This window comes from Hevea brasiliensis, chromosome 12 (genome assembly GCF_030052815.1).
Source record: "Hevea brasiliensis isolate MT/VB/25A 57/8 chromosome 12, ASM3005281v1, whole genome shotgun sequence".
Taxonomy (NCBI): domain Eukaryota; kingdom Viridiplantae; phylum Streptophyta; class Magnoliopsida; order Malpighiales; family Euphorbiaceae; genus Hevea; species Hevea brasiliensis.
The window spans coordinates 35,648,428-35,671,363 of NC_079504.1; the positions used below are offsets into that span (position 1 = coordinate 35,648,428).

A 22,936-nucleotide genomic window follows, 5' to 3' on the forward strand; every position below is an offset into this window, starting at 1 on the left:
GAATCCATATAGTCGACTCCAATAAAATTTTGGGATAAAATCTTAGTTGAATTGAGTATTACTTACCCTTTTTAAAAAAAATATATGATAATTGATAATTAAAAAATATAAAAGAAAAAAAAATCAAAATGGAGGGTATTGAAAATTTTATTGAAGAAATAAAATAATAACAGAGTAATTGAGATAACATAAAAATAATAAAGTAGGGGAATTGTGAAAGTACTGAGAATTAAAAGGAATGTAGAAAATAATTATTTAGAAAATTTGAGAGAAATTGAAAGAGTATTAAGAATTAAAGAGAGTGTAGAGAATAATTGTGTAGAGAATTAATAATATATATATGAATTAGGAGTAGAATGAAGTATTTATTGAATTTTTTTTTATTTAAATCGCTGGTTTTTTTTTTGTTCGGAATCGTTGGTTCAATCCGGTTCGGAACCGCTGGTTCACGGTTTCTAAAAATTATGAATCTGAACCAAACCGTAGAAGGACGGTTTCGATCCGGCTCGAAGCCGGTTCCGGTTTTGACCGGTTTCGGTCCGGTTTTGATAGAACCGGTTCCGGTTCGGTTTTAGTTCGAAACCGAACCGTGGCCACCCCTACTGCTATCATTGACAAATGAGGATAATTGAGACCAATAATCTGCCATTGAAGAACCATTTATAAGAGATGATCAAAGCATAATCGGTGACAGAAACCAACATTGCATAGCTCTTGGGCAATTGAAATGAGCGTGCATTTCTCTATCCCCATAGAATTTACAATCTCCAGAAACATGAGATAATCTTTTGTTAGGCTGGTCATTTGTCGACAGCCTCTCCATTAGCAACTTCCACATAAAAATGGCTATTTTCAGTGGAAGTTTAAGCTTTTACAATCCTTTCCATAATTGAGAACTGAAATGATCCGAAGTTGAATGTTCCCTAGTTCATCCCCTAGTTGATTGGATTGCTTTTCTTACATGCTAAAAAGTACAATAAAGTATATATATCATGAATTGTTCCTCCACTTGGTCACGTACTATGTCTGGATAGAAGTAAATATCTTTTAAAGCGTAATTAAAAATTGTTATTATTATTATTATTATTATTATTATGTACCAAAAGATAATCTACACCCTCCCTTTCTCCTAAATTCCATAAATGCCATCTTTTTTTTAATTTATAAATTATTTTTTTTAGTCAAAAGATGTTAACCACAAGAAATGAAAATGAGATAACATTGTAATAGCTTTTCAATATTTAGTATAACGACCCAAAACCAGGACAGTTGTTGACGCTAAGGTAGGGCTGAGTAGAATTCTGTTCAAACTGAAAAATTAAACCGAATCGAGTCAATTCGGTTTAATTGGTTCGGTTTTAAAATTCAATCAGTTCAGTTCGGTTTTACATTATAAAAATTTCGGTTATTTTGATTCGGTTTGGTTTTGAAGAGAAAAAAATCGATTAAACCGAACCGAACCGAATAGTAATTTATATATTCAAATCGAACTAAATTGAACCAAATTGATTTTTGAATTGATTTATTTTTATGAGAAATTTATGAATTATATTTAATTTTATATATATTAATTGTTTAATTTCATTGATTAATGGTTATTAGGTTCAAACCAAGGTCAAAATTAAACCAAATAACTTGAAAATCAGGTCTAAATTAAAAAATCAATTAAAAATCAAAACCAATCGATTTAAATTGAATCGAAATAGTGTGGTTCAGTTTGATTCGATTTTTCATCCATTTCAGTTCGGTTCGGTTTCTAAAATTTAAAATTCGATTTTTATAATTTAATTCGATTCGGTTCGGTTCGGTTCGGTTCGGTTCGAATCGAATGCTCACCCCTACGCTAAAGGTATGGATAGGTTATAAGCCACTATAACACATAGCAAGCCTGAATATAATTTCTTAGACATTCTTAGGACCCATATAAGTCATAGAATATTTTAAATAATATAATTCTAGAAGATAATTTATTTGCATCACAAAATATGGGGTAGCAATCATAGTAAACCATTATATAAATTACATGTCATAAAATGGAGTTCCATAAAATTTACATATAACTTTTTAAGAAAAGTTGAGGCAATAAACTTTGGAATTAATAATCTGATTATGCTAACTGTATCTTAACTCTTGTCCTTGAAGAGGGAGACTGGAGGAGGTGAATGAGTTTGGAGCTCAATGATTAAAAGCCTACTTAGGTAATAAACATGTAATTAAATAAAATAATTTTAGCATATGGAAATGCAATAGTTACATGGATTTTCATAGTACAAATAAGCCACATCAAGACAATTCATGTCATGAGTAGTCCTCTTATCCCATTTCATGTGATAACATTTATTCACTGTGCCATGCTCTTTATAAGAGCTCATCAAGACTTGCTTTTATTATTCATAACATATCATATCATATCATAATGAGTTTATAATGTATGCATGCTTTTTTTCTTTCATTTTCATTTACTTTTCCATTGGGAATCAAAGGGTTGTCCATAAACTACTGACATATCACAATTAATTATGTAACACCTTCGTGAGTTTGAATACTATACATTTATATAAATTGACCTAAGGATGCAAATAGATCTAATAAAATAATCATGATGCAAGAATGCATATGTATGCAAAAAGAAACATTATTTAAAAAGAATTTAGTTAGTTCTACTCACTTTGGGCTGCTAGACTCTATTACCTCACCGACTGCTATATGGTCCTTGACTTTAGGTCCTTTATGTCTTATCTTCATGCTTATAAGAGAAGGGCATTAGAGGTTCTTAGTTTAGGATTTAAACAGATTAAATTATAATTGAAAATCTTAGGTAAAGCATGTTCAATAACATAGGATTGGTTTTTTGGCTACCAAAGGTGTCATGCCTTGTTTACTTGACTACTTACGTGTTTCAATAGTTGAAGATACATGTTTCAGCCATCGAACTTAGGGTTTCTTGGAATTCGTTCTCAATTAAAAACTTAAGAGTTCAAACCTCCAAATCTCAACATTTAGTCTTGGGATTCTCATTGTACGTCAATTATGCTATTTTATGTTTTAAGCAACTAAAATTACTTTTAAACAACCTAATTTCTAGATTTAAACTTAAATTTTATATCTTTATATTAGACCCTAAAACAACTTTAAACTAACTCATTTATAAAATAATAACACTACAACCTTAAACCGACAAGGAACAAGGAAAATGAGACTTATCTCTTTTAGATAAGGTTTCCAAGGGGAGGAGTTTCTCCAGTTCCTTATTCAAATCACTTGAGAGGAGAGAGAAAAATGTATGTTTGCCTTTTTAAAGGCTTAGAGGTGATTCTCCTTCATTTGGGAGCTAGAGTAGGGAGTTTTGGTTAAAAGGGGTAAGGAACTAGAGGGAGGGGGGAGAAAACTAGGGAGAGAGGTAGGAAGAGTGGGAGATGGTTGATGGAAATCTCTAATATTCAAGTTGTATACCTAGATTTGAGCAACTTTAGTGACCGAAGATGCTCAAGTAGGCTTTTTATAGTTGCACATTCTTTTTCTTGTTCTCTCTCTCAACACATTTTTTAGACCTTTCCTTCACTCAAACCTTTAAGGAATATTCTGTCTCCGATTACAGATTCCAACTAGCCTAGACGAAGGGCATTACATTTATAATCATAAAAAAAAATTTAAATTCTAATAATTTTATACTTTATAAAGAATTTAAAAATATAAAATACAAGTGAGATGAATAAAAAATTTATATATATATATATATATATTATTTTCACATGTAATTATTTAATTTATCATTAAATTTTAATGCCATTAATTAGTTTTACTTTATTATGAAAAAGTTAACTAATTTTTATTTGATGAAATTAGTAGTATCAAAGACTTTTTTTTTTTGTGTAAAATATTTAGTCAACACTCAATTGAATTATTATTATTATTATTATTATTAAAAGAGGAAGCATTTTTGCTATTGTTAAGAATGATAAAAGTGCAATTATGTCCCTGTTATAAATGCCAGTTCGTATTCTAATTTTGATAAGTCTCATAGATAGGTCCATGCAATTGCATTTTCTTTTACTTCTATATCTACTTTGTTTCTTATACTGCTTATCAAACATTCACATAATCTTTTATGTCTTTTATTTAAATCTGTTAGCATAATTACAGCAATTAGTATGATTATAGGAGATTTGTGTAGCATAATTACAGCAATTAGCATGATTATAGGAGATTTGTGTAGCATAATTATAGCAATTATTATACTTGTCCAAATTAGTTCATATTTTCATATATAAAACAATTAGCATGATTATAGGAGATTTGTGTAGCATAATTATTGCAATTAGCATGATTATAGGAGATTTGTGTAGCATAATTATAGCAATTATTATTTTTGTCCAAATTAATTCATATTTTCATGTATAAATAGATGTAATATCTCTTTCTTCATTACTTGTATTCTTTCTTCTAACAAAATCTAAATTAATTTCAGCTATTATTTTATAATAAATAAGGATGAAATTTATTTAATAGCAAGAAAATAATTATATTATTGGGAAATATTGTGCAAACCCAAGGCATGCCGTGGTTAATTGGCTTTGTAAACCAAAAAAATGAAATCTTTTGGCACTATTCATGAATAGTGCCAAAGTGTTTCTTTTTCTTTTTTGCTTTTTTTTATTTTTCTTTTTTATCTATTTCCTCTTACTTTTTTATTTATTCATAATTAAAATTATTTAATATGTATTTGCATAAAAAGATAATGTTATTTAAATATTTCATATAATTCAAATAAAATCTAATTAAATTGTATATTGAATGTAAAAAGACAATTTTATTTTATTTTCTATAAATAAATACTTTCAAAATATGAATTTATAAAATATGATTTCTTATTTAATAATAAATTAAAAATAATATGTACTATTATCATTAAAAAAATAATACCCATTATAGTATTGCAAAATTTTTTTCAGCATATATATATAAACTCAATTTTGAGTAACTATTCCAATAACAATATTGTAATAAATTTATCAGGCGATTTTTTTTCCTTTTTTTTCTTATTCGAATTGATTGACTCCTCCTATTTTTTTTTTTTTTTTTTTTGCAAAATCTAATTTTAAAATTTTATGTCATTTTAATAGTTTTTAACTATTAAATTATTACACTATGTACATGTTATCTCTAAAGGGAAAAAAACTATACAAAAAATACACCATAATTATAATGAATATGAGAATTGAGACCTTTTTTTTTATTTAAAAAAAAAAACCCTAATAGTTCACTTTAGCCTATTAATTTATAAAATCATAGCACTATATTTTTTTTTTCACCAAACTATATATTGATTGGAGAAATGGAAATAATTAAATAGTTTTGTTTAAAATATATACTTATAAAAAATTTTGTTTGTCTACAATATTACTTTCCAAAGCAAGGTAAAGTTGAAGTTGAAGAGAGCCACCATAGCCTCTGCAAATCAACATCGAGTCCATGCTTCCTCTGCTAGTTGAAGCTATTACAGACCTTCAACGTGGCGTATAATAACCCCACCCCAAGTGACGTGAAATTGCTTGCTTGAGACACTGAAGCATCAGTGTTTATTTTAAAAGAACCAATAGGAAGGTGGAGACCAATGAGAGGCACGTTAGGAACTAGCAAAATATTATTCTCTAAATGATTTTATGGGCACACTCATCACATCAACCTATTAAATTCAAAATAAATAATCTCAAAATACTTTGAAATGAAATCGGATACTAATTGATGAAAATTAAGAGCTCTTATCTTTACCTGATTAATCTTGCTCGACATTAAAAAAAAAAATCCAACTAAGGTCTCTTTCTAGTTTTTTTTTTCTAGAGAGTGAATATCCTCTCATTTGGTTTTGCTCTTTGGTCTTCTCGAGTCTCTGTTGAGGGTCACCAGTGGCCTTCCCCTTCCTTGGCGTCTTTTTGTAGCGGGGTGAAGGATACCCCTCTCTTGGTATCTTTTTGCAGTGGGTTGAAGGATTCCCTTCCCTTTCCCGGTTTAGTTTGTTCATAGTTTTTATGGGTTTGGTTTGTTTACAGATCTTGGAGCTTATCAAGGTGAGGATGGAATAAAGAAGATTTGATTAATGGTGTTGTGTGATTTGCTTTCCTGGGTCCTGAAAAAGCCCTTTGCCTGTTGGGTGCCTTTCGACTGTGATGGAATGATGGTTGCTGACTTCTTAGGGATTAAAGGCCTAGTGTTAAAAATGATGGTTGCTGACTCTCCATGACTAGATCGAGACTGAAATGTCATGGCCCATACCTCCTTTTCCCCCCAGTCGATGGTCTTGTGTTACCTCCAGGAGACGTTGGGCTTAGTTGCAAGGTTTGCGATATGTTTTTCTTGTTGTGGCTTTTCTTGCTTTGGCGGGTCTTGGCTTTAGTAGAAGGATTTTTTTTTTTGTCTTCCATTAGGTTCTCTAGCCAAGCTTCCCGACGACAACATAATTCAGGATTTGATCCTGAATTTCTACTTGGAAGTTTAGGTTAGGGTTTGATTGGATGGAACTATGGGCTTGTTACTGGGATTGTTCGTTTGGGTTAGAGGCTTTTTACATTTTCTTGGCTCAAATGTTAATTTGTGTAACTTGCCCAATGGACTTCAATGCAATGCAATGTGCAATTAAAAAAAAAAAAATCTTGCTTAGATAACAATTTAATTTCACTTTTATAGTATAATATCACTATAATTGTATCATTAAAAGTTGAGATTTTCTATTGTTAGTTTTCTTTTTAATCATATGTGTGTGTGAGCATAGACAAGTTAATTTGTCTATTATTTAATTTTTAATCAAACCATTGGTTACCGTTATTATTTTTTTTAGTTTGATTTTAATCGATTTTTGAATTCATAAAATTAAATTAATTAATTTAAACTGATATTTTCTAACTTTTTTAATAATTGATTCCAATCTTTAACTGTGGAAAAAAATCTTGGACCAACTTTTCTGGGTTTTAGGCTTGTAGCCCACAGAAACTAAAAGTGAGCATTCGGTTCAAACCGAACCGAATTAAATCGAATTAAATTATAAAAATCGAATCATAAATTTTAGAAATCAAATCAAAATGGGTGAAAAATCTAATCGAACCGAACCGTTATATTTTAATTCGGTTCTGTTCGGTTTAAATCAATCGGTTTGATTTTTTTTATTGATTTTTTAATTTAAACTTGATTTTCAAGTTATTTGGTCTAATTTTAACTTTGGTTTGAACATAATAACCATTAATCAATGAAATTAACAATTAATTTATATATAATTAAATATAATTTATAAATTTTCTATAAAAATAAATTAATTCAAAAATTAATTCAGTTTGATTTAATTTGATTTTATTATATAAATTACTATTTAGTTTGGTTCGGTTTAACTAATTTTTTTTTCTTTAAAATCAAATTAAACTAAAATAACTAAAATTTTTATAATATAAAATCAAATCAAACTAATTAAATTTTAAAATTAAACCAATTAAATTAAATTAATTCGATTCAATTTAATTTTTCAATTTGAACCGAATTCTGCTCAGCCCAATAGAGACCGCTCCATCCTTTTGCGACTGTACAACTAAAAACGTTGGGCCTTTTTTTATTTTTTATTTTTTTTAAAATTTTTAAATCCTTGTTCCCTTGACGATGATCGCTTAAAATTTTCGTTTAGTTGTTACATTTGGTGAACGATCTGGAGCACTGTGTCTAGCGAGAGATGGAATCCTCCAAAAATCTCACTTCACTGCCTGAAGAGGGCCAAGAGGACGATAATCATGAAGAACAAGAAGGAAAAGAAAGCCGGAAGCCATCTGTTTCTGCTTTTGCCTCTGTTCCTCATCGCCCTCCTTCTGCTCAGTGAGTTAAATGATCAATGCTCTTTTTTATTTTTTTTCTCATTTTTTTCTTGTTAATTGAATCGGGTATCTTATTTTTGTTCTTGTAGGAGCTCTTTACAGAAGTACTCTCCCTTAGACTGGAAGGAGTTCTTCGACCGAGAGGAAGATGTTTGCATTCCCAATTCAAATGATGTTAGTGTTTGGATTGATGATTTAACAACGAGTCTTTTTCTCATCATATAAAATTGCTTTGCTCCTCTCTTATAATTTTCTTTATCATTATAGGTATTTCATGTGTATATGGCAGGAAGCGAAGGACCTGTGGTTTTTTGTCTTCATGGGGGTGGCTATTCTGGGTATGATTGACTATTTTTGTTTTGGTTATTATCTTTTTGTAATATCTGATACTGCAGTTTATGAATACATGAATAAGTAAGATAATCATTCAATTAATTTCAAAAAAAAAAAAAAAGAAAGATAATCATTCAATTTGCTTTTTTTTTTGGGTTCGCTGAAAATAGGGTCGGAACTATGATTTTCTTGAGTCTAGCTGATAGGCTTGTGGCTGGAAACCAGCTCATAAAACTGGTTTTATGAGGAGTAACTTACTGCTTTTAATCATCTATTCATCTATAAAACGAAGAACTTTTAAGAAAAAAGATAGATTTTGATCAAATGAGGTAGAATGGTTGTTATGTGCATTCTAATCCTTAATAAAAATCTGCTATAGAAAATTATATTTCAACTAAGGCTTGTTCATTAGCTCGGCGCGATATTTATAAAAGTTTTAAGAATAAGCAAATGGGTTTGGCACCACCCACTTTTGTCATCTCTCACCTTTGTTATCTCTCACCACTTGGCACTATCTAGAGCTCTATTCTCCTTTATATCTTTTGGCCATATTAATTCTCAATGCCTATTTCACTTAACATCTGGGGACTTGAAATTCAATGAAATCACTTCCATTACGTGGTTGTTGGCGGACCAAGTTTAGAAGAGCTTGCATGGTTCTCTATATCTTTGGCAGCCTTTTTTTTTTTTTTAATCAAAACTGCTGCCACAGCCTTCTTAGTCTTTGACTTAAGTGTTTGTTGACTCAAAAAGTACCATCACTTCTTCCCACATGGCTGATCTAGTTTATAAGAGCTTGCCTCATTTCGTTATTTATCAACAATGTTATTTATGCATGTAATGGTATAACGTATTCAGTTTAAAGAGGCTTTTATTACCAGGTTCATTATGCTTGGTGATCCAAAGATGATCCAAGTTCTCAATTTTCAATATTATTGCATTTGGTGGCAACTTCATATGCACAACTTGCATGGTTGTCTGTAGCTGCCTAAGACCTTTTCATTGAAATAGATGGTAGTTGCTTCACTTTCTAAATCAACATATGAGTGACATTTGTATGGAACATAATTCCTTTTTGGTATCGTAATATGTTCAGTTTATGTGTTATTTGAGTTCCCCCTAGAATCTCATCATGGAGTTAATGAAAAAAAAGAAAAGAAGCATCTAATGCAAGTATTAACAGAGACAGATGTTTGTGCTTCAGTACCTTTATTTTATTGTCATTGTATCTCTCTTTCTGTCTCTCTCTCTCTCTCTAAATCAATTTAATACATAAGGAATTTAATGTTGAAGAAAAAAAAAGGTTCTAAACTTTGGCGTTCTGATGAATGTAAATTACACAATACATTTGGCTAGGCTTTCATTTGCACTGTCAGCAAGCAAAATTAAGGAGAAAGCACGGGTAGTTGCCATTGACTTGAGAGGACATGGGAAAACATCCACTGAAAATGACCTTGATCTATCCATTGAGGTACTAATATTATATTATTACTCTATGTTTCTTGTAATTAGACATGTATTTTGGTTATTAGGTTTTGAAAAATATTTTATTACAGTTTTTGGTTTTATAGTATGCTATCAACAGGTGTTTTCTCATATGTGCAGACCATGTCCACTGATGTTTTGGCTGTATTGAAGGAAATGTATGGAGATTCTCCTCCTGCAATTGTGCTTGTTGGTCACAGGTTGTACTCTTTCTGTAAGTTAATTTGCATTGGATTAACGATGTTCCCTATTTTTAAGGTGATAGATATCCAAAAGCGAAATGAAAAGCAAGAGCAAAAAGCTTCAATCTCTCCTACCATCAACCATCTTTTTATTCCATCCCCCAACCCTCCTTGCTCTGTGAAGGCTGTTATGTTATGATATGATGCTTAGGAATTCGGCAGTAGCTATCTTCCATTTTGCATCTCTGTGCTTCTCTCTCTCTCTCTCTCTCTCTCTCTCTCTCTCTCTCTCTCTCTCTCCTTTTCTTTTTTTTTTTTTTTTAAGGTATGAGGTATGGAAGAGATGATTAGGGATATATCTTTTTTCCCTTAATGATAACATACTTTGAAATTTTCAAATATATGTTTTCTATATTTTTAACTATATTTCATTTCATTCCCTTTCTCAAATGCCAATAAATGTTACTAATTGATCAAGGAAGTCAATAATGCACTGCTTGCAAAGCTTTTATCTGTTAATAAAATTTTAGTCCTGCCATTTCTCTTACGTTTTCCTTGTGTAAAATGAGGAAACAATTGTTGGTGTTGTAGTTTTCTGATTTCTTCTGTTTGATTAGTAACTAATCTGAAAATTTTCATTATTTTATGCTATTTCTCTTTCAAAGTTTCCCTATATCTTTCTTCTCTACCCCCTCCCTAATTGTCCTTTTATCATTGTAATACAGCATGGGGGGCTCAGTAGCTGTGCATGTTTCCGCTAAGAAAGCATTATGTAGCTTGGCTGGGTTGGTTGTTGTGGATGTTGTGGAGGTTTGCTTTCTAGATGATAAACTTGTCTGCATGCTTCTGATTATTTATTATTTATAAATAGTGTAATGAAGCATTATTGCATAATGTGATGGTATTTTAGGGAACGGCTATGGCTTCTTTGGTTCACATGCAGAAAATCTTATCAAATAGGATGCAGCATTTCTCAAGCATAGAGAAAGCGGTATATATAATTTTTTGGAGCCCAATCATTCTTGTTCTAGCAGTTCTTTTTACATCATGATTTATTTGTACCTAGTTGTTCCTAAGTTGTCAAACTGAGAATCAAAATTATAATTTGATGATTCAAGAATTGAGAAGAAAATCAAAATTTTAAGATTTCATACAAATTCTAGTGGCCACGTGTGCATATAAACTAACAAATATATACATTGGACAATGAAATGTTTTTAACTAATGTTTAATGTGGAACATAATACAAGATAGACATAGTGAATAATAGAAGATATTATAGAAAAAAGAGATCAATTAGGAAGGAACATAATGGGAGGAGAATCATGGTTGGCACTTGGAATGTTGGATCACTTACAGAAAAATTAATGGAGCTTGTGGATACCTTGAAAAGGAGAAGGGTGAATATTGCTTGCATTCAAGAGACTAAATGGGTAGGGGAGAAAAGCAAGGAAGTGGGTAATTCAAGGTATAAACTGTGGTTTACCGGAAAGGAGAGGAACAAGAACGGAGTGGACATAATCATAGACACGACGTTGAAAGATGCTGTAATAGCTGTGAAAAGAGTAGGAGATAGAATTATACTAGTAAAGCTAGTATTAGAAGGAGAAACAATAAATGTAGTTAGTGCTTATGCCCCACAAATGGGATTAGATAGTGAGAGTAAACAAAGGTTTTGGGAAGATATGGATAATCTAATGCAAAGCATACCAAATGAAGAGAATATTTTCATCAGTAAGATTTGAATGGACATGTAGGAAGTGATAGGTAAGGTTATGAGAATGTTCATGGAGGTTTTGGTTTTGGCAGCCGAAATGAGGAGGGAAAAAACATCCTGGATTTTGCTATGGCATATGACCTAATACTAGCAAATACCTACTTCATAAAAAGAGTCACATTTAGTGATTTTCAAAAGTGGGCAACATAGAAGCCAAATTGACTTCCTCTTAACCAGGAAAACAAGTAAAACTCTATGTAAGGATTGCAAGGTCATTCCGGGAGAGGCTTTAACAATTCAACATCGGTTAGTGGTATTGGATGCCAAGTTTAGGAATAATTCAAGTAAGGTTAGAAGAAATAGTGTAGCTCGAACAAAGTAGTGGGAGTTCAAAGAAGTAAAGCAAGTGAAGTTAAAAAATGAGCTTCTCGAGTCCAAAGCATGGAAGCTGGATGTGGAGGCAAATGGTATGTAGATACAGATGACATCAAAGATTAGAGAAGTAGCTAGAAAAGTACTTGGAGAGTCGAGAGGACATGAAACCTCCTTAAAAGAGAGATGGTGGTGGAATAAGGAAGTACAAAAAGCAGTGAAGAGAAAGAGGGAATGGTATAAGAAATTACCTAAGTGTGATAATAATAAGGCAGATGAACAGTACAAGATAGCAAAAAAAGAGGCAAAAAAGGCAGTTAGTCAAGTAAGAGCGCAGGTCTTTAAAAAGTTATATGAGAAATTTGGAACTAAAGAAGGGGAAAAAGATATTTATAGATTGGCAAAGATGAGAGAAAAGAAATGTCAAGATCTCAATCAAGTTAAGTGCATTAAGGATAAAGAAGGAAAAGTGTTGGTGAAAAATGAGGATATTAAAGAAAAATGGAGAAATTATTTCGATGATCTCTTTAATAATAGTCAAAATGGTAATAGCGTGAATATAGACTACAGAGCAATAGAAAAGAATGTGAATTATACTAGAAGAATTAGATCTTTAGAAATAAAGGAAGCACTTAAGAGAATGAAAGTTGATAAAGCCTATGGATCCGATGGAATACCAATTGAAGTGTGGAAGTGTTTTGGAGATATGGGAGTAACATGGTTAACTAAATTGTTTAATAAGATTCTAAACTCAAAGAAAATGCCTGATGAATGGAGGAGGGATATTTTAATACCTATTTTTAAAAATAAGGGAGACATGCAGAGTTGCTCAAACTATAGGAAAATTAAACTCATGAGCCATATTATGAAGTTGTGGGAGAGAGTTGTGGAACATCGATTACGTCATGACACTTCTATCTCTCCCAATCAATTTGGCTTCATGCCGGGTTGTTCAACTATGGAAGTGATCTTTCTCATAAGAAGCTTGATGGAGAAATATAGAGATGTAAAGAAAGATCTACACATGGTTTTTATCGATTTGAATGAGGCTTATGATAGTGTTTCAAGAGCTGTCTTATGGAGAGTGTTAGAACAAAATAAGATATCTATTAGGTACATACAAGTGTTGAAAGATATGTATGAAGGAGCAACTACTATTGTGCGTACAGTGGGAGGGGACATAAAAGATTTTCTTATCTCAGTTGGATTACACTAAGATTCAGTTGTAAGTCCTTACCTTTATATATTAGTTTTAGATGAATTGACGAAACATATACAAGAGTAGGGGTGAGCAGATTTCGGTTCAAATCGAAAAACCGAACCGAATAAATTCGGTTCAATCGATTCGGTTTTAAAATTCAATCGATTCGGTTCGGTTTTATAGTATAAAAATTTCGGTTATTTCGGTTTGGTTCGGTTTTAAAGAGGAAAAATCGGTTAAACCGAACTGAACCAAATAGTAATTTTATATATTTGAATCGAACAAAATCGAACAGAATCGATTTTTGAATTGATTTATTTTTATGAGAAATTTATGAATTATATTTAATTATGTATATAAAAATTATTTAATTTCATTGATTAATGGTTATTAGGTTCAAATCAAAGTTAAAATTAGACCAAATAATTTGAAAATCAAGTCTAAATTAAAAAATCAATCAAAAATCAAAATCGATCGGTTTGAACCGAACCGAACAGAAATATAGCGGTTCGGTTTGATTCTATTTTCATCCATTTCTGTTCGGTTCGGTTTCTAAAATATGTAATTCGATTTTCATAATTTAATTCAGTTCGGTTCGGTTTGAACCGAATACTCACCCCTATACAAGAGAGTATCCCTTGGTGCATGATGTTTGTGGATGATATAGTTTTGATAGATGAGACGCGAGAAGAAGTCAATAGAATGCTAGAGTTTTTGAGAAGTACTTTAGAGTCAAAGGGCTTTAAGTTAAGTAGAACGAAGACAGAATACATGCATTGCAAGTTCAATGAAGGCCGAACTGGTGATAGGGAAGGAGTTAGTTTGGATGGAGTGGTACTGTCCCAAAGTAATCACTTTAAACATCTCGGTTCAATCCTTCAAGTAGATGGGGGATGTGAGGAGGATATTAGTCATAGGATTAAAGTCGGATGGTTGAAGTGGAGACGTGCTACGGGAGTTTTATGTGATCGCAAGATTCCCAATAAGTTGAAAGGAAAATTTTTACCATACAACTAAACGACCGGTTAAGTGTTGGGCACTGAAGGAGTTGTATGTGTCTAAGATAAGAGTTGCAGAGATGAGAATGTTAAGGTAGATAAGTGGCCATACTAGACTAGATAAAGTCCGTAATGAAAGTATTAGAGAAAAGGTAGGATTGGTGCCAATTGAGGATAAGTTGAGAGAAGGGAGATTGAGGTGATTTGGTCATGTGAAGCGTAGACATATGGAGGCTCTAGTTAGACAAGTAGAACATATTATGTTAGAGGATAGAAAGAAAAGAAGGGGTAGACCTAAACTGACTTGGAGGAGAGTAGTACAACATGACCTAAAAGCATTATACATTTCCGAGGATTTAACCCAAAATCGTTTAGAGTGGAGAAAGAGAATCCATATAGTCAACCCCAAATTTTTGGGATAAAGGCGTAGTTGAGTTTAATGACTGCATGGCAAATCAGAAATGCAATACATAACGAAACATGCTCTCATAGAAATGTGATAGCAGGAATGTTTGCAATCTGCATTACACATCATCTAGACATGCAAATAGACATATACACAACATTTATTTTCCAATTGTGGCTTTTGTACTTTGATAATTTCACCTATCAAATATAGATTTAGTTTCCCTTATTTACATCTACAGTGTTTTTGTGCCCTATATATTATATAAAGTAGGAAAGTTTTTCCCTTTATGGGCTTTGTCATCTTCAAAATACAAACAAAACCAACATAAACTAAATCAAGACCACTTATGAGCTTGATTTTTACATATCCCCTTTTTCTTGGGAGAGTATAGGGAAGAAAAAGAAACGAAATAAAGAAAACAATGAACGAGAAAAGAAAGGAAAATAGGGGAGGGAGATAAGAAAGAAAAAAGAAATAATTGGGAACTAAGGAGGAAGAGAGCAAGATAGCGAATAAGAGTGGAAATACCAGAAAAAAAAGATTAAAATAACATTTCTACCCATTTGATTTTCGAATCATGAAATTCACAAAAGTTAATCTGTAAGGTTCATCTATGATTTTGTGCAATTTTGATTTGCATGCTCAATTCAAGTCATTTGGTGCTTCAATAAAATAGAATCATACAATTCAAGTTTTGAATCAAATGATTACCTGTGGAGAACTGATTATTTTGCTAATTGCTATGAAAAAGTTTAAATATTTTTTATTGCATCAATTATTGTAGGACTCCTAATATTTTTGTGTCTAATATTCTGAAACATTATGTAAACTGTAAAGTTCTCTGAACACTATGTTACTAGTTGACACATAACATACCCACATATCTGTATCCAATGTTTGGTTACCTTCTAGCCTACTTTCAATATCCTGGAATTTAGAAATTACTGGTTGTCAGACAGCTAGGGATATACTTTCACTGAAGCTTATGCATGCTGGTGAAGTTTGAAATGGAAGTGAATTGGAAACAAATGCTTTTGCACAGGTAGAATGGAGTGTCAAGGGAGGTTCTTTAAGAAACATTGATTCTGCCCGCATATCTGTGCCTACCACTTTAAAGTATGATGATTCAAAGAAATGGTAAGTACTCCTGCCATAGTATGTTGAAGTAATCGGAATGTCTATATTCTTACTCAAAAACTTTTTACAGGTTGTTGTATACTGGTTCTGCTTTTAATGTTAAAAAAAGTTACCAGGACAGTTTGACTAACTGAGGGAAATTATTTTGTGCTGCAGTTATGTTTATAGAGCACGTCTGGAGGAAACAGAACAATATTGGAGAGGATGGTATAACTTAATGTGCAATTAACATTTACTTCTATAAAATGGCATTTCAATGAGGATTTGATTCATAGAAATTGTTACAACCAAAACCAAAGGCTTTATATTTTGTGATTTGGTTATGAGTTTGAATAACAATGCTACATGCTTGGATGCAACTTTATCACTGAGTTGTTTGGATACTCCTTCCTAGCACTTACCATTTCTTTTGTATATGTTATGGATTCTGCTATTGCTTCTACTGTTTTATTTTTCTTTTTTAATTTTTTTCTTGGTATTAGATAATAATAGAGGTGTGCATTATAAAGTTATAACAAAAAAACTGAACTGAACTGATGGAATTCGGTTATTTTGGTATGAATATGTTCAGTTTAGTTATTTGTTAGTAATTTCTAAAATTTTCAGTTTTATTACCTTGACTTAGTAATCGAAACAACCGAATTTTAATTAATTAATATGTTAATTATAATTTTATTAATAATATTTAATTACTAAAAATAATCTTATTTATTATTTTTTATAATAAAAATGGATTATAAATATATTTTTATTAATATTTTATTAATTAATAATATAAAAAATATACATTATAATTTTTTCAATTAGTTCAATTATAACCAGAGGGTGATTTTGGTTTAATGGTAAAGTTACTCTATCTGTGATCTAGAGGTCACGGGGTTAGTGTTATCATAGTTATTAAAGGCGCGCCTCAGGCTCAAGGCTCACCAGGCTTGAACCCTAGCGCCTCTGTGTGCCTTTGTTCTAGGCACAAGGTTCTAGAAAGGCATACTTTTTTTATTTCTATCTTAAGCCAGCACTTTCATTGGCAAAAATAACAACCATTTAAACTCAAACCAGCAAACCCAATTCAAGGTATATGCCAAAAGAAAAAAAAAGAAAAGCATCACATTTATTTGATTTTTATGAGCTTTTTAAATTTTTTACTTTTGCGCCTAACCTAGTTCAGGCGCGCGCCTACGCCTTGCGCCTAGGCTCTAGGACTTTTTGGCGCCTTAATGCGCCTTAAACCTTTAATAACTATGAGTGTTATTAAGGTGAGAGGCGACACTAAGGCGACAGGGCACCCTATGGCCTTAGGCGAGAGATGAGGCGAGACAAGGGTCTTTTTGAAGTGAGACGTCATAGCCTCCATCTCAAACTTTTAACTAGTTTAATAAGTAAAAAAATATATTAAAAAGAAAAATATATTATTTGCACTATATGTAATTTAAGAGAAATAAGAAGCAGAAAATAATAAGTTTATAGAAAGGAAATGAAATTTAAAGAAAGATTAATTAACTCTATTTTATTAGGGCTTAGGGTTTAGGAAGGAAAAGGAGAGGAGAGTAGAGAAGGAGAAGAGAGAAGAGGAAAGAAAAAGGCGAGGCACCCCTCTTTCAAAGTAACATTTATTTTATTTTTTAATTTTTAGAGTTTATTTTTTCTCTCCTAAAAAGTAAAAAAAAAATAAATATTATTTTGAAAGAGGTGTGCCTCGCCTCGCCTTGCACCTTGGCGAGAGAGGTGCTCACCTCTTGGAATTGGCATGCACCTTTTAGCGCCTTTAATAACACTGGACAAGGTTTGGAGCCACAAAAACATACTCTTTGTGAAGTAAGGTTGCATATATCAATTTTCCACAGAGCCCACAAGTGTGGGATGTATTGCGCACTAGGTCACCTTTTTAGTTTGGTCATAATTGATAATCAGCCAAATATTTTTAGTTTTGGTTAAGTTCAGTAATCTATCAATTTCTGTTCAGTTTGATTAGTTTTCTTAAAGTCATTTAAAAATTTGGTTACGCAAAATTTCAATTCGGTTCGGTTGACCAAATGCACACCCTTAAACAATAATATAATGCCTAAGCCAAACATAGGATGGATGAGTTTAATTCTACTGAGAAAGAAGTTTTTATTCTAATCAATCGTTGATTGTTGCAAATAGTCGTTTTCTATTTAAGTATGTTGATGTATTACCTACTTTGCACATCTTGCAGGTATGAAGGCCTTTCAGAAAAATTTCTGTCATCTCCTGTTCCGAAACTCTTACTTTTAGCAGGAACAGATAGACTTGACAGGTTGTGCTTTTGAACTTGCCTCAAATTATATATAGAAGGTTTTTTATGACATCATTATACAATCACTTACATTTAAATCAACTAGCAGTATGGAATGTATGGCACTGAACAGATTTTTGACATGATGTTAGTGAAGTGCATGATTGTGAAAGTTTACTCATCTTTTTAGCTACTTTTAATCCTTGTATTCCATGGCACTAAATGTCTGAATGGTGCTTTTTTAGGAGCAGTTACTTATTTAGTAGTGGGGAGCATTCTGTGTGATAGGTTGTGGAATTGCAAGACTGGTAAAAGTTTTTATTCTGAGATTTTCTTTGCTCTGTTTTGCAACAGAGCTCTTACAATTGGCCAAATGCAAGGGAAGTTCCAAATGGTGGTTGTCCGACATACCGGACATGCTATACAGGTCGGCACCAGTTACTTACATGTATAATAGATATTTTTTCCTTTGTTATTCAAACTAGTATAATCCCTATGATTGCAGGAAGATGTACCTGATGAATTTGCAACGCTCATTGTTAATTTTATATCCCGCAACCGCATAGGGCCTCATGGAGTTGAGGTTGGTATCAATATTACCTGCTTGTACAAATTAAATACATAAGGGCTTATAGGTCTGCCATCCAATATGAAAAATGAAAATGTTTCAGATACCTGGACTCCGTCGACCATCACAGCCACAACATTGATGATGTTGGACAAATTAGTAGACATTTTCGCCTATTTTGGACGATGATGCAGAGACAACATATGTCATGCATTCAGCTTCACATGCCGGATCTCTAGTAAATGTGCTTAGAGGTTTATTTTCTTTAATCTTGCCAAATTTCTGAATTAATAATCCAGTAATGCAACTTTGAAGTGATATGACAAACAGTGACATAATTGAACTGATGTATTTTGAATAATCTGTGGTGATCAAATTTCATATTGGTTAGCTTTTTGTTGGTCAGAGGATACTTGCAATGTTGCATTCACATGCGTTTTATAATTTATCAGGGAATGTATTTGAAATTACATTTTACTTCTTAGTTATACCCTAGCAAGTTCAATGTACATAAATAGTATTTTCATTCTTTTTGTCCTCCTTTGGATTCTAATTATTTGCCTAATCCAAAGGATTAAACTGATAACATGTATAGTTTACTGTGTACCTTCACACCTAAGTCCAACAACATAAACCTATCTTGATATTGAGAAAATAGCACTGGAAGTCCACATTCACAAAGGAGAGAGAGAGTTGGATTAATAATGGCCTTAAAGGGTCAATTTCAACTAATTCACAAGGTGGAGGATCTTAGCTATTGCAGGTTTGTATGTCTTACATTTCTCCATAAATTCATGGATTTGCTCTGTGGCTTGCCTGCAAGCAGGACTCTCCGTCGACTTTTTTTTATTCCTCACTTGAAAAACAGGAAGACACCTTATATTCTGATGATGATACTGGAGCAATAACCTGTCAGGAATCCTTTGAAGCTCAGAAAGTGTCTACTTCAAAATTACAAGTGCACCAGCATTAAACTTTTTTCTGCTTTTCACTTTTTTGGAAAAATTTTCTAAGAAAACTGAAATACAAGAGATTTTGTGTTTATATGTGTCAGTTATTCAAATGGAGAATTAAAAAAATTATTTTTTTAATTTTTAAAATTTAACTAAGATTTAATATTGTTTTGCTTTATAATAAAATTTCTATTTTTCAACTATTTGTCAAATAAAAAACGATGACTTTTCTATCATCAAAATCATATTATAAGTTTATAACTTAAAACTAAAATTAAATAATTATCTAGGAATATATTCATTTATAATGATAAAAAATTAATTTTGTTATTATGAAATAAATAAATAAAATAAGTTATAAAATATATTTTATAATACTTTAATTTTTAGTAATAAAATGTATGAATTTTTCATTATACTTTAACATATTTTTTATATTTTTCTTTATTTTTATAAAAAATAAAATAAAAAAATTATTTTTCACAATTAAACAGAAACTTAAATCATATGGAAGAGAGATGTGTCTCCTTTCAAGCCTAAACCGTGCCCAGTTCTAGGGCAATCAAGCCCAAGGAATAGCGATTATGCCTTTCCAAGCCCACAGCCCAAGCTCTCAAACTGTCAAACACACAACCGAAAATAATGAGAAACTTCTCCTCTTTGATGCTCTCACTGTAGGACAAATTCCGGTGGATGTCGTCTCCGAAATCCTCCTAGTGGGTATGAAAAGTTCAAAACTTTTTAAGAGCAATCTCAGGTACCTGTCAAATCCTCATCTCTCTATTTGCTCTATTTCTTCTCAATACTCCCTGACACATTTCCTTTTCTCTTCCCCTGCTAAAACCCTAGTTTCACCAAGGCTCTTTGGAAATCCAATCTGCAATTCATCTTTCAGAAACCTCACGTTGGATCATCCATATTCCTCTATTTCCACAATTGGGTCTTTTTTGTTTTGTTCTGAAACTTACCCATTTCATCATTCTCTCTGCTTGTTTAAGTATAATGGTTGTAGAAATTTATCCCCAATTTCCTCACATGGGTCACCTTCTGTTAGTTCTATTACATACCCGTATCTTCAATCTTCAAATTGTTTTGGTTTCACCAGATGTAATTGTAGATATAAGGATTATACAAAGCAAAGTTTTGATCTTTATTTGTTCAAGTCTCGAGCTCATGATTGCTTTCGATTTTATTCAGTTTCTTCTATTGATGCTTCTCAGTGTAAAAAATTGCATACTGATGAGCTTAGACCGATAGCAACTCCAAAACAAGTTTTTAAGATTATTGGTTTACTAAGGAGTAACGAAGATGGTTTGGAATCTAAGTTGTGTAAGTTGAATCTAAGACTATCTATTACTTCGGTGGCTCGGGTTCTTCGAGCTTTGAATAGTAAAAAACGGTCTGCACTGCATTTCTTTCAATGGATTAGATGCTGGCAGCCAGAATTGGAATGTAATTCTGACATCTGTAGTTTGGTTATTGATAATTGTGGGCGGTTAGGTGATTATGATGCTATGCAATGTCTTTTGAATGATTTCAGCCTGAAGAGTTTATCCCTAACCAATAAGGCATTTGGGTTCTTACCTTCTATGGGTGCAACTGAGACTTTGCTAAGGAAATCAACACAGAGAGTTATTGATATATTGTGTGAAGTTGGGGGGACGTGTTATGGTACTGGAGTTTACTCGTTAATTGAGATGTTCAGTGATTTGGGATCCTTTGACATGGCAAAGTTTGTGATCGAGAAAACAGAGAGGAGGTTGTCTTTCTACAATGTTTTGATTAAGGAAATGTGTCGGAGATGTGATTTTAAAGGAGCACGAGATATGATGGATGAGATAAGGGAGGCAGGCTGTAATCCAAGTTCCCAAACTTACAACTACATAATTAGCAATTTGCTAAAGAATGGTAAAAATGCTGATGCTTATGAATTATTTCAGAAAATGAAAGAGAGCAATTGTTCACCTGATGCATTAACTTTTGAGATATTTATATGTAACTCTTGTAGTGGAGGCAAGTTGGATGTTGCTTTTGAGTTTTTAGATGAAGAGGTTGCAAGTGGTCTTGAACCTCGGCTTTTAACACATGCTGCCTTTATCAAGGGGCTTTTTAACTCACAACAGTATGAGGAGGCTTACAAATATGTTTTGAGTTCAGATGATAAGTGCTCAAGCAGTGTGAATTACAGCTTGCTTGCAGGCCTTAATCAGAAAAGAGGAAATGTGGGTGCTGCTGAATATATTCTTTCCGAAATGATAAAAAAGGGTCTTAGACCTCATTATAATATGTATATGAGAGTTTTAAAGCAACTCCAGAGGTCAGGCGAGAAAACATCGGCTGCTGATTTACAAGAGAAATTTCTGCAGCTTGAATTAAGAGCTTAGTGCTGGTACTGCACGGACTATTGCTTCGCAGGTTTTCTGAATATTTCCTCCTTTTAAACCTGCTTTTCCTTTCATAGAATGTTATGTTTATAACCATGTAATACAAGCATCAGAAGCATTTTCAGTTGTAGCAGTAAGGATTGTTTTTTTCTCAGAATTCAAATTTTGGAGGAATAAAGCTGCAGATTGCCTCTTATTTTTATTATGTTTAGAACTTTTTACCTGGAGTTTTTTCCTATAAACTCTGTTGGTTCTCTTGTTTTATCCCTTTCAACTAAATCAATTTCAAATTGCCAGTAGTAGTGGAAGTAGCCATTTGATTTCTATATCGAGTCCCGCCCTTGCAGCTCAAGCTGCCAAAGATACAGGAAGAAGAGGAAATGATTAGTTGATACTTTACCTTTTGAATTCTGATGGGTTTATTTCAATTTTTTCATGCATAATGTATGTGTTGCTTGGCAATACTATTGATTGGCTTCACAAATTAAATCTGGATATTGCTTCAGCTATAGACGTTCAGGTGTGCACTATAATTGCTATTTAATTGGCTCCCTTTCATGCATTTCATTTAGTGTGATTCATTTGGCTCTCCTTTGAAAGAATTGTTAATAGAAACATGTATCTATTGTTTATACCAATCAGTTTACCCTGTTATCAACTAATTTATAGCTGATTGATAGTGTTTGCGTCCTGCTGAAAATTGATTTCCCTGTGTTCATATATGTACTCATGTATCATTTAGAGTTATGATTACTTGTCAGTGACTATTTCCTTTTGCAGTCAGTTCAGTTTAGGGCTTTAGGCTTAACTATGCATATCTTTGAGTTTCTGAGTTCTTGTTCAGCAGCAACTGCAAATAGCCAACAGAATTTGGCTGCCTCGCATTGTCCTCTACTCTCTGCACCAGTTAGAATTATTAGCCCTTTTCAGCTTTGGTTCTCAACTGAAAGTTCATGCTCAACCCAGTTTTGGTTAATTTTTCAATTTGAATTGACAAAAAAGTGAGATGTGGTTCACTTCAGTAATATAAACAAGAGGAAAGAAAATATAAAATTTGAATTTCCTTTTCAAATATATTTTAATTGGGTGC

General features: G+C 32.2%; 2 protein-coding genes across 2 annotated transcripts; both read left to right on the forward strand.

Annotated features, from left to right (window-relative positions):
* Nucleotides 1-6,321: 6,321 nt before the first annotated feature.
* Nucleotides 6,322-18,993, forward strand: LOC131171408 (uncharacterized). The gene is made up of 14 exons (XM_058131481.1): nt 6,322-6,336; nt 7,667-7,851; nt 7,940-8,024; nt 8,118-8,188; nt 9,540-9,654; nt 9,789-9,868; nt 10,576-10,660; nt 10,761-10,841; nt 15,590-15,684; nt 15,841-15,891; nt 17,882-17,962; nt 18,296-18,368; nt 18,447-18,524; nt 18,613-18,993. The coding sequence occupies exons 2-14, from the start codon at nt 7,712-7,714 to the stop codon at nt 18,649-18,651; spliced, it is 1,074 nt and encodes a 357-aa protein (XP_057987464.1). The 5' UTR covers nt 6,322-6,336; nt 7,667-7,711; the 3' UTR covers nt 18,652-18,993.
* Nucleotides 18,994-20,009: 1,016 nt separating this feature from the next.
* Nucleotides 20,010-22,042, forward strand: LOC110673400 (pentatricopeptide repeat-containing protein At1g52640, mitochondrial-like). Its single transcript, XM_058131482.1, has one exon. It carries the CDS (start codon nt 20,047-20,049, stop codon nt 21,844-21,846), a length of 1,800 nt encoding a protein of 599 aa, XP_057987465.1. The 5' UTR covers nt 20,010-20,046; the 3' UTR covers nt 21,847-22,042.
* Nucleotides 22,043-22,936: the final 894 nt, after the last annotated feature.

Coding starts and splice junctions, on each gene's coding strand:
- LOC110673400 (XM_058131482.1), top strand. CDS start 20,047: ATGCCTTTCCAAGCCCACAGCCCAAGCTCTCAAACTGTCAAACACACA.
- LOC131171408 (XM_058131481.1), top strand. CDS start 7,712: ATGGAATCCTCCAAAAATCTCACTTCACTGCCTGAAGAGGGCCAAGAG. Junction 9,655..9,788: donor ACCTTGATCTATCCATTGAG/GTACTAATATTA, acceptor TCATATGTGCAG/ACCATGTCCACTGATGTTTT. Junction 18,369..18,446: donor ATACCGGACATGCTATACAG/GTCGGCACCAGT, acceptor CTATGATTGCAG/GAAGATGTACCTGATGAATT.